General features: G+C 34.7%; 2 protein-coding genes across 5 annotated transcripts in view; both read left to right on the top strand.

Moving 5' to 3' along the window:
- Window positions 1-17,264, top strand: part of lingo3b (leucine rich repeat and Ig domain containing 3b) — a 790,077-nt gene that overhangs the window by 230,415 nt on the left and 542,398 nt on the right. The gene's annotated exons all lie outside the window — the stretch shown is intronic.
- pias4b (protein inhibitor of activated STAT, 4b) overlaps window positions 11,300-17,264 on the top strand; it is a 35,802-nt gene continuing 29,837 nt past the window's right edge. Inside the window, exon 1 of one of the 4 annotated variants that reach the window (XM_073913458.1) lies at window positions 11,300-11,431. Coding sequence is in view for 2 of the 4 variants with exons in the window: in NM_200343.2 (NP_956637.2) it covers window positions 13,642-13,758 (117 nt within the window). In the remaining 2 variants the exon portion in view is untranslated. 4 annotated transcript variants of the gene reach the window in all.

The raw sequence follows: 17,264 nt of genomic DNA, 5'->3' as shown, positions 1-17,264 counted from the left end.
TCCAGGAACAGGATTGAGCACCCCTGCCCTACACCATTACACCACCAGCAGCAGCAGCCTGAACCGCTGATACAAGACAGGATGCATCCATGCTTTCATGTTGTTGATGCCAAATTCTGACCTGTATTCTTGCTGTGAGCCAACAGTGCTAGTCACTGGGCCACCCATTCCGGATAGAGGTGGAAGAAATGGAGGAGGGGGGTTTTTTCCAAACGAAGGTAGTTGCAGAAAATATATGTATTCAAATATAAATATATATAATTATATATTTTATTGTGGTCAAATAAGCGTCATCTAGAGGCCTTTGCCTTTCATGTAAGACACTTTTGATACCAAATGATCAACTAGAAGTTAAGATATTATTAACTGTTCCTAAAACTTGGATAGGCAACAAGACTTTTGTCAGGTAAAGAAGATACAAGATGTGTAGCACCTGAAACTATGGATACTGGAAGCCTGTGCTGGCATTTCTCCTGCGGTGTTGCTATCAGTGTGTGAACAGTGGGAGAAGAGGGCTGCATTGACAATCCAACACAATGGGCAGCACATTCAACACATTTTATAAGTGGTCAGAAAAAAACTCATGAAAGAATAAAGTTGCGATAAAACCAAGCACACCATTGTTTTTCTCGTGAAATTCCCAATAAGTTTGATGTGTCACATGACCTTCTTCCTTTTGAAAAAACTAAATTTAGATCCAAGATGGCCGACTTCAAAATGGCCACCATCGTCACCACAAATCTTGAAAAGTTTGCCCCCTCACATATACTAATGGCCCGTTTCCACTGAGTGGTACGGTACGGTTTGGTTTGTTATGCTTTTATGGACATTTCCAACCGTATGAACCGTACCACTTTTTCAGCACCCTTTCGAAAGGGTACCAAACACGAGAAAGTGTACCAAAAGGCGGAGCTAGACGCGCATCTGAACGCTATTGCTTTACAAAGATACGTCATTCGCTTACACAACAAGCCAGAATGTAAACAAAGGACCTGCTATGTTTGAAATACACAGCGAGAGATTACAGCGGAATTATACATATACATATAATAACGAGCCATGGTCCATCCGTGCTTAAACAAACCTTGTCGTCGTCTTGATGAACAGCCACAATGCCATGGAGTAGAGCAGAATCTCCCCTGTGCCTCTTAAGCCTAGTTCACACTACAGGATTTTAAACATCAGCAGATCGCTGTGCCGTTCACACTACATGATTTGACTTTGTGTCTTTTGATCTCTGTGGTGTTCACACTACGCAACACTCTGTGAGCGATCCACAAGAGGGGAGTCACACACTACATGATCTGACAACAACTCATTCCCTATCAGCTCATTCAAGCTACCAAACCACAGCCAATGAAAATTTGAGGGAGGAGTCGTCAGAAAAAGCTGAACACTATTGGCTGCTTGTGTGCGGATTACATCACTGACAGCGTTTCAAGCTTGGAGAAAGCATTTAAAAACATCGTCAAATCAGCTGATTTATCAGTGGATTAATCACTCATCTGCAGGTTCCAGTGGATAGATACACAGAGAGTTTTTAATTTTTGTAATTTTATAACTCTTTGAAATAAAACGAACATATCTATAACACCCTGCCGTTTTCTAACTATCAGTGTATTTCTTTCTGACATTGTTTTTTTTTTTATTACAAAACAGTAAAGAACTGAGCATTTCTGCCTTAAATTACCATATTGGTTAAAATGACTGCATGCATGTCTAATACTTTTCACTGTGACTTTAAATATGTGTGCATTTTCTTGCCTGGCAACTTCCTGCTAACATAAACAAAACTTTCTGATGGCAAAAACATCAATTTACTTCAGATATCTTTCAAAACAGCAGATTCTGTGCAGTGAAATAGCTCCTGTTTGAAAGTGAAAATGAAAGCCAAGACCTTTAAGTGTTTTAGTATCTTAACTACATATTTATAGGCTGTATTACCAAAAAAGATTATATTTTTAGGGTAATGTGTCATTAAATATGATGCCAGACATTCAAAGCTTATTTTTAATATCTCAATAATAGCTTTGAATGTAAATATGTTGTGACAGTATGGCGTTTCATATGAGAACGGTCAGAATGAGCAGTATGGTAATTCTAATAGTTACAGAATTCTAGTTCCACTGTTAATATATCCTCCTCTCATGTCTGTGTTAACGCAGAATGAAGCGAGTGCACCGATGCCCATTCTGACCAATCACAGATGTTTCTGCTGAGCTCCTGAACACACAGCCATTCAGCTCATGCTGATCTGCTCTCTCATTGGCTGCAGCTCGTCACTACATCTGACCACACGTGGGGTTGAGTCGGCCGACTGCTCTGGAATATTTAGCACGCTGAATGTTGGATTTCTGTCTGCGAGGTGTCGGCGACGCGTCAGCGAGCCTCGTTGATGCGTTGTTCAGTAGTTCACACATAAAAAGCGGCGAGCGCCGAGCACCCGCAGATTTCTTCCCGATCACAGCCCGATCTGTCGGCGAACTCGTTAACTTCCAAATCGGGCTCAAATCAGGCTTAAAATCCTCTAGTGTGAACTAGGCTTTAGTTTTTTACGAGCCAGTCTTAAGCACAAGCGGTTTCGCTTTCTTGCTTGCGCTGGCTGCGTGTCTATATCTAAAATAAGAAACTTCTTGAGCTGATGATAATAACGTGCGCTTGATTATTGACGTGCCTTTTGAAACCCGATCCCGTCAGACGCTGACAAATGCGAGAGTGAAGCTCGAAAAAAAAAGAGAAGCTGGGGAAAAAGCAGCACGTTATTTCTTCAGCTTCAACTGCCTTGTTTTATCTTTTATCATCATTTTTTGGACACACGTGCTGCTGAAGATTGCACACACAGATGAGAGGTTTGAGCTGACTGTAGGCTATATTTTGTGCTGTTTTTAACCTAAATAAGGACTAAATGTCTGCTGTGTGTAGTTCTTCTGTAGTTGGTAACATATCGGAGACTGTAAGGGTCTGTATGTGTTCATATATGTTCATTTATTTATTTAGTTTATATAATTGCAGACGTCACAGTAGGCTACTTCACGTTGTCATTCTTCTGCAGTTATAATCAAATCCTGTTCATAGAAAAGTTAGTAATAAACATTTATAAACAAGTATTTATGTGTGTAAAGTGCCTGTTTTGTGAGAAGTGCTTCTCATATGATATGTGAGCGACCTGTACAACTTTATTGTAGACATTTCCTTGAGCGAGAATGATGCGACTAAACTTTGTCATACACCACGCCCACCAAAAGGGTACCCTAGTGGAAACGCACAAACAAACAAACGTCACAAACAGGACGTTAATACTAATAATACTATACTAATGTGTGTGTGTGTATATATATATGTATATATATGTATAAATATATATGTGTGTATGTATATATATATATATATATATATATATATGTGTGTGTGTGTGTGTGTGTGTGTGTGTGTGTGTGTGTGTGTGTGTGTGTGTATATGTATGTATGTATGTATGTATGTATATATATATATATATATATATATATATATATATATATATATATATATGTGTGTGTGTGTGTGTGTGTGTGTATATATGTGTATGTATGTATATATATACATATATATATATATATATATATATATATATATATATATATATATACATATATATACATATACATATATATATATATATATATATATATATATATATATATATATATATATATATATATATATATATATATATATGTATGACCGGGCACACGTTTAGTGCTCTGAGGTCGGAGATCAGAGGTCAGCAGCTGTGACCCCTGGAGTGCTGTTACTCTGATCACCATAATCAGATCTATGAAGGCACTTAAGTGTCCAGAAACATTTACTGAGATCCAAAACAATAACGTATGTTTGCGCATGATTTAACGGCAGAGGAGCTTTTATTATGGAGAGAATGCTGTGATCTGTTGCTCAGTGCAGGGAATAAGAGAAATGAGCCATCGCTTCTTCAACAGTGCAATTCTAAAATTGATTTTAATAGAATACACTGTTACTTTTTTTACTTTTTAGGGCGGCACGATGGCCCACTGGTAAGCACTGTGGCCTCACAGCAAGAAGGTCGCTGGTTTGAATCCCGGCTGGGTCAGTTGGTGTTTCTGTGTGGAGTTTGCATGTTCTCCCTGTGTTGGTGTGGGTTTCCTCCGGGTGCTTCGCTTTCCCCCACAGTCCAAACACATGCGCTATAGGGGAACTGATCAACTAAATTGGCCGTAGTGTATGAGTGTGTGTGTGTGTGTGTGTGTGTGTGTGTCTGTGTGTGTGTTGATGAGTGTTTTCCAGTACTGGGTTGCGGCTGAAAGAACATACGCTGTGTAATATAGTGCTGGAATAGTTGTCAGTTCATTCTGCTGTGTCGACCCTTAAAATAAATGAGCAGTGAATAATAAAAATATTATTGTACATGATCATGTCACATAAATTTTAGATATAGATAGATAGATAGATAGATAGATAGATGGATAGATAGATAGATAGATAGATAGATAGATAGATAGATAGATAGATAGATAGATAGATAGATAGATAGATAGATAGATAGATAGATAGATAGATAGATAGATAGATAGATAGATAGATAGATGTCTATGTTTGTGTGTGTGCATGTGTGTGTGTGTGTGTGTAGGGCTTCAGTAACTCAGAGGTCAGGGGCAGAACTGACTGAGAGGGTCAAAGGTCAACAGTTTGTATTAAATTCTCCAGGACAGAGATGTTGCGTAACGTCAGTGTTCATGACAAGTCCCATCAGATATATTTGACGAGCAGAAGCTGAGTGAGGGCCGGAGAGTTCAGCTGCTGGCTATAGACAAAAACTGTAAATCTCATTTATATCATATAAAGCATAATTAGGCTCTATATATATATATATATATATATATATATATATATATATATATATATATATATATATATATATATATATATATATAGTTGAAGTCAGAATTATTAGCCCCCCTGAATTATTAGGCCGCTTGTTTATTTTTTCCTTAATTTCTGTTTAACAGAGAGAAGATTTTTTTCAACACATTTCTAATCATAATAGTTTTAATAACTCATCTCTACTAATGGATTTATTTTCTCTTTACCATGTTGACAGTAAATAATATTTTACTAGATATTCTTCAAGACACTTCTATACAGCTTAAAGTGACATTTAAAGGCTTCAGTAGGTTAATTAAGGTAACTAGGCAGGTTATTAGGCAAGTTATTGTATAACCGTTGTTTGTTCTATAGACCATCGAGAAAAAATATAGCTTAAAGGGGCTAATAATTTTGTCCCTAAAATGGTGTTTAAAAAATTTAAAACTGCTTTTATTCTAGCTGAAATAAAACGAATACAACTTTTTCCAGAAGAAAAAATATTATTAGACATACTATGAACATTTCCTTGCTCTGCTAAACACCATTTGGGAAGTATTTAAAAAAGAAAAAAAAAATTAGGGGGCTAATAATTCTGACTTCAACTGTATATATATATATATATCTTCATGTCACTTTAATCTGTACTAGTCTATTGGTCACTATTAGTCTGTACTTGTATCTTGAAGAATATCTAGTCTAATATTATTGACTGTCATCATGGCAAAGAGAAAATAAATTAGTTATTAGAAATGAGTTATTAAAAAATTTATGATTACAAATGTGTTGAAGAAATCTTCTTTAAAATTTCACCTTTTTCACATATGTGAGTGTGTGTGGGTGTGTGTGTGTGTGTGCGTGTGTGTGTGCTCGCTTCATGTCATCATCACGGATGCTCAAAGGCACGTGATCAAAGCCTTCTTCCTCCAATAATTTATGCCCTGCAGCAGATGGCTTGTCAATATCAATATATTAATTTAAAAGCAGCAGCAGGATGTGTGTGTTAGAGTCCTGCCGAACACAAGGGCAAAGAGAGGAGATTCCAGATCTCTCTCACTCACACACACACACACACACACACATGAACAGCATCGTGGGGAAGATTAAACTCAGATTAAACTCAGTATTAGCGGCGCTGACGACTCTACAGTGTTTATTGATGGTCATGTTTCCTGGTTTTACATCAGAGGCTGTAATGAGAAACATCAAGTTATTAAAGTTACACCATCCCATAATACTAAGAGTCTTGACAGTAATGTAGAAACTATAATAAAGCAGATCTCTTCTGTAAACTGATGATATGTCCTTCTTACATGTCCTAATTACAAATATATATATTGCCTCACAGCAAAAAGGTCACTGGTTTGAGCCTTGGGTGGGTCAGTTGGCATTTCTGTGTGGAGTTTGCATGTTCTCCCCGAGTTGGCGTGGGTCTCCTCCGGGTGCTTCAGTTTCCCCCCCATCATGGGGCGGACTGAGACCAAAATTTAGCCCTGGCACTGTTGCCACACCTGCCCACATTACCACACTGACACAACCCCACCCACGGACACGCACAATAACTATTTATTTTGGTGTAAAGATGGTGAAATAATATGACATTCTTGCCCGATTTTGATTATGTCCGGGTAACCTTGGATTGGGTCGGCCCATCTTTAAACCAGGCGGCTGTTGCCGATTGGGCTAAATGCTTAACATTTATTATTATTATTATTTTTATCATCATCATCATAATATCACATCTAGCAAGAGATAAAAGCTGTCTGCACTTAAAAACAAAAACAAATAAAAAATTAAAAAAAAACTGACCGGCCCACATTTAAAAATTGGTCCGGCCCCTCTGGCATTTGCCAGAATTGCCAGATGGCCAGTCCGCCCCTGCCCCCATGTCAAAGACATGCAGTTTTGGGGAATTGGGTAAGCTAAATTGGCTGTAGTGTATGAGGGTTTTCCTGTACAGTTGAAAGGGCATCCGCTGCGTAAAAACATGTGCTGGATAAGTTGGCAGTTCATTCCGCTGTGGCGACCCCAGATTAATAAAGGGACAAACTGAAATAGGAAATGAATGAATGATTATTATAAAGTATCTATCAGTGCATCCTACCATTTTAAAATAGCATTATCCCTGATTGTATCACCCATTATTGTTGTCACTCTTATTTATATTATTATTATTAGTTTTTTATTTATTTATTTATTTTTCTTCTTTTGCTTTATAAAGTTTAGCATTTTTTTCTATTAATATTCCTTTTATTATTTCTTTTCGTTTATACTATCATTCTTTAGGCGGTGTACTTAGGCTTTGTTGAAGTGGGTTCATATATATATATATATATATATATATATATATATATATATATATATATATATATATATATATATATATATATATATATATATATATGTTTATACAGAGGTTTTATATAATGTAATTTGTACTTGGCATAAAAATAAACGAAAAATATATATAAATATCTATCAGTGTTATCAGAGTCATTATTTTTAAATATAGTTTAATTTATTTGATTTTATTCATTTTTGTCTGTTCTGTTTTGATTTTTTATGTATATATATAGTAGGGTTGTCGCGATACCATTAATTCACCTTATGATTCTATACCAATTGAAGTATCACAATACCGAATTATATATCGTATATAATGCGATATTGCAATTCATAACTCAAATTATAAAGAAAATTCATTCATTCATTCATTTTCTTTTCGGCTTAGTCGCTTTATTATTCTGGGGTCGCCACAGCAGAATGAACCGCCAACTTATCCAGCATATGTTTTATGCAGGGGATGTCCTTCCAGCTGCAACCCATCTTTGGGAAACATCCACACACACTCATTCACACATATACACTACGGACAATTTAGCTTACTCAATTCACCTGTACCGCATGTGTTTGGACTGTGGGGGGAAACCGGAGTAAACTCACGGATACACAGGGAGAACATGCAAACGTCCAAACACATGCGCTATGGGAAATAGGTAAGCTAAATTGTCCGTGGTGTGTGTGTGTGTGTGTGTGTGTGAATGGGTGTTGGAAGGACATCTGCGGCGTAAAATGCTGAAATATCAATCTGAGGTCGCCACAGCGGAATGAACCGCCAACTAAAGGCACTAAGCTTAAGGGAAAATGAATAAATCAATTATACCAAATGAAATTTGTTGTAAAAAGGGCATTTTTCCAACAAAATCAGGCCATATGAGGTGGTCAAAATTTGTTTCAGTGTTTCCTGTTGCTATTTTGGGTTTTTCATCTACTGTTTTTTTTTCCAGTCTTATCCAGCCTGATCTCACGAGGAAACAAGTATTTTACGTTTTGTCGGTTTAGTGGCTAATTCGTATGAATTCGTACGAGTTCAGTCGTTCGAAAATGTACAATTTAAAAACTGGGGGCGTGGCACCCAACCCCACCCCTAACCCCAACTGTCATTGGGTGATGAGCAAATCATGCTAAATTGTATGAATTAGATCGTACGAATTCATACGAATTAGCCGCTAAATCAAAAGGTTACGAATTGCTGTGAGATTGTGTTGGTCTTATCAGGTAATAATAAAATTTCATTTTGTGAGTCGTTCTTTTAAAGAGAATGCTGCGGTTGTTGTAGCTACTCAATTATATTGATTCAGGTGTGCAGTTTACTGTAAGACGTCAGAAAACATCAGAAAACGTGCAACGTTAGACTATTCAGGTATTGTTGCACCAATGTCTGAGCATTTAGTGACTTTCTTATATGCAACATTATCTATTGTAGAAAGACCATTAATGACGACACTACCGTTTACAAACTGCAGTGACGCCACCAGTATTTTGGAGTCATAGAATCGCGATACCACTATAGTACTGGTAAACCGTGCGACCCTTCTATATAGTATATATTTTTAAATTTAGTACATCAGAAAATAAATTTATACAAATGTAAAAGGGGCTTATAACTGTACATGCAAACTGTGAGTTTAAAGTGTTTTTTTCAGTGCATGAACATACACACACACACACACACACACACACACACACACAGGAGTGTTTTTCCAGTGTCAGATGTTAAATCTCCTCACGTGTGCTGATTTAATGCCCAGCGAGCCGCTCAATATTCTAATCATCCTGATGAAGCAGCGGCGGTTAAAAGGACGGCCAATCAGTGAGAGTGTCGTCCAGCCCTGCGGCCACTGGTGACCCCACGACCCCCCGGACTAACCCCCAGGTCAAAGGTCACCTCAGGGGTCAAGCAGCTCCGGCCACTGCACTGGACAGAGTCGTCGCCTTGGAGACGGGGCCCCGGAGACTGCGGGAGTCATGGTGATAACCCATAGATTCCTGAAAGGCCTTCAACTCCATCTGCTGGATACAAACAAATAAACAAGCATCTGATAGTAACAAACTTCTCCTGTAAACAAACAAACATCTGCAGTTTGTTTCATGACAGAAACAAACATCTGCTAGTAACAAACAAATAAACATCTCCTGGAAACAAACAAACATCCAATGAAAACAAATATCTGCCACAAACAAACAAACATCTGCTGGAAATAAACATTTAAACAAACAAGCAAACATTTGCTGTAAACAAACAAACATCTGAGGAAAACAAACAAACAAACAAATAATCATCTGATGTAGAAAATAAACAAACATCTGCTGGAAACAAACAAATGTCTGTTGGAAACAAACAAATATCTGCTAGTAACAAACAAACACTTGCTGGAAACAAACAACCAAACTTCTGAAAACAAACAAACAAACATCTGCTGGTAACAAACAAACAAACATTTGCTGGAAACAAACAAGCAAACATTTGCTGGTAATAACAAACAAACAAACATCTGCTGGACACAAACAAACAAATATTTGCTGTAAACAAACAAATATCTGCTGAAACTACCAAGCAAACTTCTGGCAACAAATGAAAAAAAAAAACATCTGTTAAAAAAACAAACAAACAAACATCTGCTGGTAACAAACAACCAAGCACCTGCTGGTAACAAACAAACAAACATTTGCTGGTAACAAACAAACAACATTTGCTGTAAACAAACAAATATCTGCTGCAAACAAACAAACAAACTTCTGGCAACAAATAAAAAAACATCTGTTGAAAACAAACAAATAAACATCTGCTGGTAACAAACAAACAAACATCTGCTGGTAACAAACAAACATCTGCTGTAAACAAACAAACATCTGCTGTAGACAAATAAATATGTGATGGAAAAAACAAACAAACTTCTGGCATGAAATAAACAAACATCTGCTGGTAACAAACAAACAAACAATATCTGCTGCAAACAAACATCTGCTGTAAACAAACAATCATCTGCTGGAAACAAACAAACATCTGCTGTAAACAAACAATCATCTGCTGGAAACAAATAAACATCTGCTGGAAACAAACACATAAACATTTGCTGTAAACAAACATCTGATTGAAACAAACAAATGTCTGCTGGTAATAAACAAACATATGCTAGAAACAAACAAACATATGCTGTAAACAAACAAACAAACATCCTACTGAAAACAAGCAAACATCTGCTGGAAACAAAAATCTGCTGGAAATAAACAAACAAAAAAGCACCTGCTGTAAACAAACAAACAATCATCTGCTGGAAACAAACAAACATCTGCTGTAAACAAACAAATAAACATCTTCTGTAAACAAACAAACAAACAAAAATCAGCTTGAAACAAACAAACAAACAATGGGCGACAATTAAATGATATTTATACTTTTTGCTGAATGAGCACTGTGCTACGTCCTGCAGATTGCACTGTTTGTCTTTTTTCTTGCTTAATTTATTTTAAACTTGTTTAACATCATTTTAATAATTTTTTTGGTAGAAACAAAAAAATCTTCTAATTTACTCTGTATTGTTCTTTTGTCCTTTATTGTTATTTAATTTTGGAGACAAGAAAAATTAAGGCACAAATAAAATTATTAAATATATATTTTTATACAATTCAATTAATTTAATACAATTTAAATAATTATAATAAATAAAATGAGTTAATGAACAATTAATTTTCAGTGAGGGAGGTGGGCGGAGTTTAAAGTAGGAAAATGTCTATCAATGTGTCTGAGAGCTGCTTCCAATGCAGAGTTACAGTAGTTCCTAAAGGCACACCAACAAATTATAATATATACACACACACACACACAAACACACACACACACACACACACACACACACACACACACACATATATACATATATATATATATATATATATATATATATATATATATATATATATAWTTTTTTTTTTTTTTTTTTTTTTATATATATATGTGATACACCATTGTGTATCCACAGTAGTAATGTTTGTTTTGTCATTAATGTATCTATTTATTTATGTATATACTGTAAAAGTCATTTATTATCACTACTAATGACTGGGTTTGAAACAAAATAACATCAACAGTTGAGAAAGCATGCGCTATGGGTTACCATGGCGATACTTGTTGTGTTTACTTCAGATGCTACTAAGCTGCTCCTGAGAAAGACACTGAAGTTTTCTTGTGATTTTGTTTCTCCTGATAATTCAGGTATGTTTCATAAAAAAAAGTCAATATGTTTATTATAATTCATGTAAAAACATGTGAGTACACATTTCCTATGTGTTTTTTTAAAGTGAATAGCTTATTTACAGTTGTTAATTGAGAGGAGTGATTCAGATGAAAGTACCAGTAAAATGGCTGTTATATGTTTATAACTGACTTCCCAGTAAATGATATGTATTATACTCAGTATGTGATAATTGAACAGAAAGTGACTTATTATTTGTATATATTAGTTGTATATTAGTTAATGTATAAAGTTTAAGAGAGTAGAGAGTAACATTGGTAATTGGTGTCAAGTGTAACTGTTACAATTTAAATGATACAAATAACAGACGCATGATTGTTCAGTGAGTTTAGTAGTCTTATGGTAAATGGTTATATGCAGAGGTATTTACAAAGAAAGAAAAATGAAATAGATGATTGACAAAGGATTTAAAGTGTAATCTGTGTGATACTAATAAATATACAGAAGGTATAATATTTATATGTGTTAATGAGAGTACAGAGTGTATAAGTATTTGAATACATCATTGTTGTAAAAAAAAAAAGAGAACAAAACTGTGTGTTTGATAAAATGAAACATGATTTGTGAGGATATGTTTGCTACACTATGACTGTTAATAAACAGATGCTACTAAGCTGCTCCTGAGGATAGACACTGGTTTTCTTGTGATTTTGTTTCTCCTGATAATTTAGGCACTTTAATCTGCCTACGAGTTCCGCGGCCGGGACCCGTAATATATACATAAAAATAATAAAATAAAATACAAAATTTAATTAAATAAAAAAATAAAAGAAAATAAATAATACAAAAACCCAGTCCTCAGAAGTCTTTGTGGGATGTGTGTATTTTCCAGTCCAGAGCTGCAGTGTTTACATTGATGGAGAATTATGGCCCTCTAGTGACGCTGCTGGAGAAAACACTTTGTGCTCCAATCTACTGCTCATAAAAGAGGGAAATAAAATCATAAAAAATTATATATATGCTGTATTTATCTGAAATATAATAAACCAGCAACACTGCTGCATTTATTACAGTAATTGAAAAAGTAAAAAACGTGATTTAAAATTTAAATCAATGTAATTAAAAACATATTAAAATAAAAATAACTGTTTCTATGTAGGTGTATAATAAAATATTATTTATAACTAGGATGTAAAGCTGAATTTTCAGCGATATTAGTGTCACGTGATTGAAAAAATCTCTATAATAGAATGATTTGATAACATTTATAATAATAATGAGGAGTAGAAAAAAACAGTTGTGCTGCTTCATATTTTTGTGGAAAAATTTTGTGTGTGTATATACAGTATATATATATATATATATATATATATATATATATATATATATATATATATATATATATATATATATATATATATGATAAAAATATAAAAAGATGCCAATAAATATAAAAAGATAAATAAATAAATATAACTTTGTTAACAGTATTTGTAAATTTACTGTCACTTTTGACTTATTTAATGCTTTAAATTAAATATTAACTAGGGCATTCCCTTTTTTTATTGAATACTAGAATAATAACATCACTACATTGAAGAAAAAATAAAATAGCAAAAATAAGAAAGAAGAGAGAAAGAGAGAAATACAGCCTCGATCATTAAGAAAAAAGATTGTCATAAGCTTTAAGAAACTTATTATTCTTATTATTATTAATAAGCTTAAGAGATTTAATATTGAACAAAATTTCAACAAGGAAAGTATTAAAAATAGGTATTGTTTTTAGAAACTTATTTTTGTGTATAAAAAATTTACAGTGTAACACAAAACAATTTACAATAAGATCGAGAGCATGATCATCATCCGAGAAATACAGAAATATATCCTTTATAGACAAATTTAAACCATGTTTAAATAAGGATGATAAATAAAAAATAATGTCATTCCAAAGATGTTTTAATGTGAGTGCAACTATAGAATAAATGAATTAAAGTCTCTTCATGTATAATGCAGATGCAGAAAGTACACAAATTTGATATATCAAAATAATTAGCAATTTGGGAATTTGTACGATAAACATTATGCAAGATCTTTAAATGTATGTCTCTTATTTTGTTGAATATGCTGAATTTTTCAGGTAATAACCATGCTCTCTTAACTTGGCCATTCCCGTTTATTTGTACCTACGCTCAGGTGACAGTCGGTCACGTGACTCTCTGATTGATGACGTATGATCTCTGTGGTCGTCGAAGGCTTGTCACTAGGCCTTTATTTTTTTAGCGTGTATTTCACTCTAATCGTTTTATTTATATTCGAGATTATGTCTACAGATGTTCTGGAAGCTGCTGTAAGTATGTTTTATTTTTGCCTCTATTTTTAAACAGATATGTTTGCCTCCTCATGCAGGCGGGCGGACATGTTGGTTTGTTATCGGACTATCGCGTGTGTGTAGGCTAACGTTATATTGTACGTTTTTAATAACTATTTTAACGTCGTGATTTAAAGATAATCATTAAAATGTTGTCACAAAATATCGCGTTTCGAGACAAACATTAATTCTAAAGCGAGACATTATTGTTTCTATACATAGAGTTATTTTGTGGGTTTCTTGGTTAAATTTAAGTGGTGTTGAATGTATAAATGTACATTTCTTTATGGAATATGATTTTTTTGCGTGTGTTGTTTAGTATTTTGCTTTTGAGACTCAAAATGTGTGAATTAGTGTGTCACGGTGGTGCAGTGCGATTGCCTCACAGCAAGAAGGTCGTTGGTTCGAGCCTCTGCTGGGTCAGTTGGCATTCTGTGTGGAGTTTGCATGTTCTCCCCGTGTTTCCTCTGGGTGCCCCGGTTGCCCCCACCGTCCAAACTAGGCATGGGACGATAACCGCTTTCAAGGTATAGTTACCGCGGTTTGGAAAAGTCAAGGTTTTAAAACCGACAAAGTTTTCTGTAACACTGTTCCTACGGTATAAGTTAGTTTTTTTTAACGTTTTTTAGGACAACAGTATATCCAGCAGCAAAGACATCCAAAGGTGCTGTTTTAAATTGTACCTTGTTATGGAGGGCATATCCCTTATTTTCACATCCCAATGTTGACAGGTATGTGTTTTGCTCGCGCGAACACAGTTATTTTTGTCAGTCGTGTTGCTTTTTGATTCTAAGATCACATTTGAACGAATATTGGGCCATGCTTATTGTCGAACCCTGCTTTTTTTGGCAGATTTCCAACCAGCCAAAGTGGCTAGTGTGTCTGTCTTACCCGCCAGAGCTGAAATCTACCCGCATTTGGCGGGTTGGCGGTTGTTAATGTAAAGCCCTGTGTGTGTGTGTCTATATATAATCTATTTATCTGTGTATGTGTGTATATAGATAGATAGATAGATAGATAGATAGATAGATAGATAGATAGATAGATATAGATAGATAGAATATATATATATATATATAGATAGATAGATAGATAGATAGATAGAATATATATAGATAGATAGAATATAGATAGATAGATAGATTGATAGATAGATAGATAGATAGAAAGATTGAATATATATAGATAGATAGAATATATATAGATAGATAGATAGATAGATAGATAGATAGATAGATAGTGTGTGTGTAGATAGATAGATAGTGTGTATATATAAATACATAGATATTAGGGATGTAACGGTATCAGAATTTTACGGTACGGTAATACCTCGGTATGAATGTCACGGTACGGTATTTATTGAATCATTTACAGGAAAAAACAAAACTTATGAAAATACTCCAAAAAAGTGCCAAAAGTGTCAATGACATACAAATTAGCCATCTATCTGTAAGCTTTGAAACAGGAACTTCAATTTTAATAACAAAAAAATTATTAAACCATGTAAAAAAAATTAAGTTTCAATTTAGTATTGTTGAAAACTCATCACATTCAACATTTAATCACTCACTCACTCAGATAGAGATGGGTTTAAAGGAAAATTATCATATAAATATAATCTGGTAAAAGCTGGTATCTCTGGGCATTTACAATGTCCCCTGCAACAGAAAAAACCCCTCTCATTTGGGACTGAGGTTTCTGGGACAGAGAGATATGACTTGGCCCATGTTGACAGCAGTGGGTAACGTTGTGCATTGTCTTTCCCCCACTTGAGAGGACAAACCATGAGTGAGATAGAGATCTCATGTCTGCATCAGTCTGAACAGTGTGCTGTGTTTCTGCAGTCCCCATGACTGATTATTAGTCCTATTCCCCAACTTGCAGGCACGTGCACACACAGTGCTCAACCTGTGCAGTGCACATGCCCTTTTTAGTCTTGGATAGAAAGTTCCCTTCCAAAATGATCAAAAGTGCCCCCGCAAAGCGACACAACCTCCGTCCCGCTTTACAGTACGCGCGCGACAACACAGCTGATCAGAACGCGCGCGACAACACAGCTGATCAAAACGCGCGCAACAACACAGCTGATAAGAACTCGCGCGACAACACAGCTATTCAGTACGCGCGCGGCGACAACACCCGCTTTAGGTTTTTCCAACTCTTTTTCCTCCCCGCTTCTAGCAGCACACTCCATTTCCGCATTACTGGATCTGTAGCGACAACAGACCGCAAGGGATTATGGCAAAGCCTGGGCTGATGGGAATTGTAGTTTCCGGTACCTCCCGTTCGCTTCATTCGCCTGAGCAAATTTTCTCAGAAGACCTATAGTTTTACCGAGTCATGCGACTATGGTAATATCGAAAAAAATAATATTGCGGTATGACGGTATTTACAATACCGTTACATCCCTAATAGATATACAATAGATAGACAGATAGATAGATAGATAGATAGATAGATAGATAGATAGATAGATAGATAGATAGATAGATAGATAGATAGATAGATAGATAGATAGATAGATAGATAGATAGTGTGTGTGTAGATAGATAGATAGTGTGTATATATAGATAGATAGATAGATAGATAGATAGATAGATAGATAGATAGATAGATAGATAGAGTGTGTGTATAGATAGATAGATAGATAGATAGATAGTGTGTGTGTAGATAGGTAGATAGTGTGTATATATAAATAGATAGATAGATAGATAGATAGATAGATAGATAGATAGATAGATAGATAGATAGATAGATAGATAGTGTGTGTATAGATAGATAGATAGATAGATAGATAGATAGATAGTGTGTGTATAGATAGATAGATAGATAGATAGATAGATAGATAGATAGATAGATAGATAGATAGATAGATAGATAGATAGATAGATAGATAGAATATAGATAGATAGATAGATAGTATATAGATAGATAGATAGATAGTGTGTGTATAGATGGATAGATAGATAGATAGATAGATAGATAGATAGTGTGTGTATAGATGGATAGATAGATAGATAGATAGATAGATAGATAGATAGATAGATAGATAGATAGATAGATAGATAGTGTGTGTATAGATAGATAGATAGATAGATAGATAGATAGTGTGTGTGTAGATAGGTAGATAGTGTGTATATATAAATAGATAGATAGATAGATAGATAGATAGATAGATAGATAGATAGATAGATAGATAGATAGATAGATAGTGTGTGTATAGATAGATAGATAGATAGATAGATAGATAGATAGATAGTGTGTGTATAGATAGATAGATAGATAGATAGATAGATAGATAGATAGATAGATAGATAGATAGATAGATAGATAGTGTGTGTATAGATAGATAGATAGATAGATAGATAGATAGATAGATAGATAGATAGATAGATAGATAGATAGATAGATAGATAGATAGATAGATAGAATATAGATAGATAGATAGATAGTATATAGATAGATAGATAGATAGTGTGTGTATA

This window comes from Danio rerio, chromosome 2, assembly GCF_049306965.1.
Source record: "Danio rerio strain Tuebingen ecotype United States chromosome 2, GRCz12tu, whole genome shotgun sequence".
Lineage (NCBI taxonomy): Eukaryota > Metazoa > Chordata > Actinopteri > Cypriniformes > Danionidae > Danio > Danio rerio.
The sequence above is the reverse complement of the archived record's forward strand: the minus strand, read 5'-3'. Positions and strand labels throughout refer to the sequence as shown.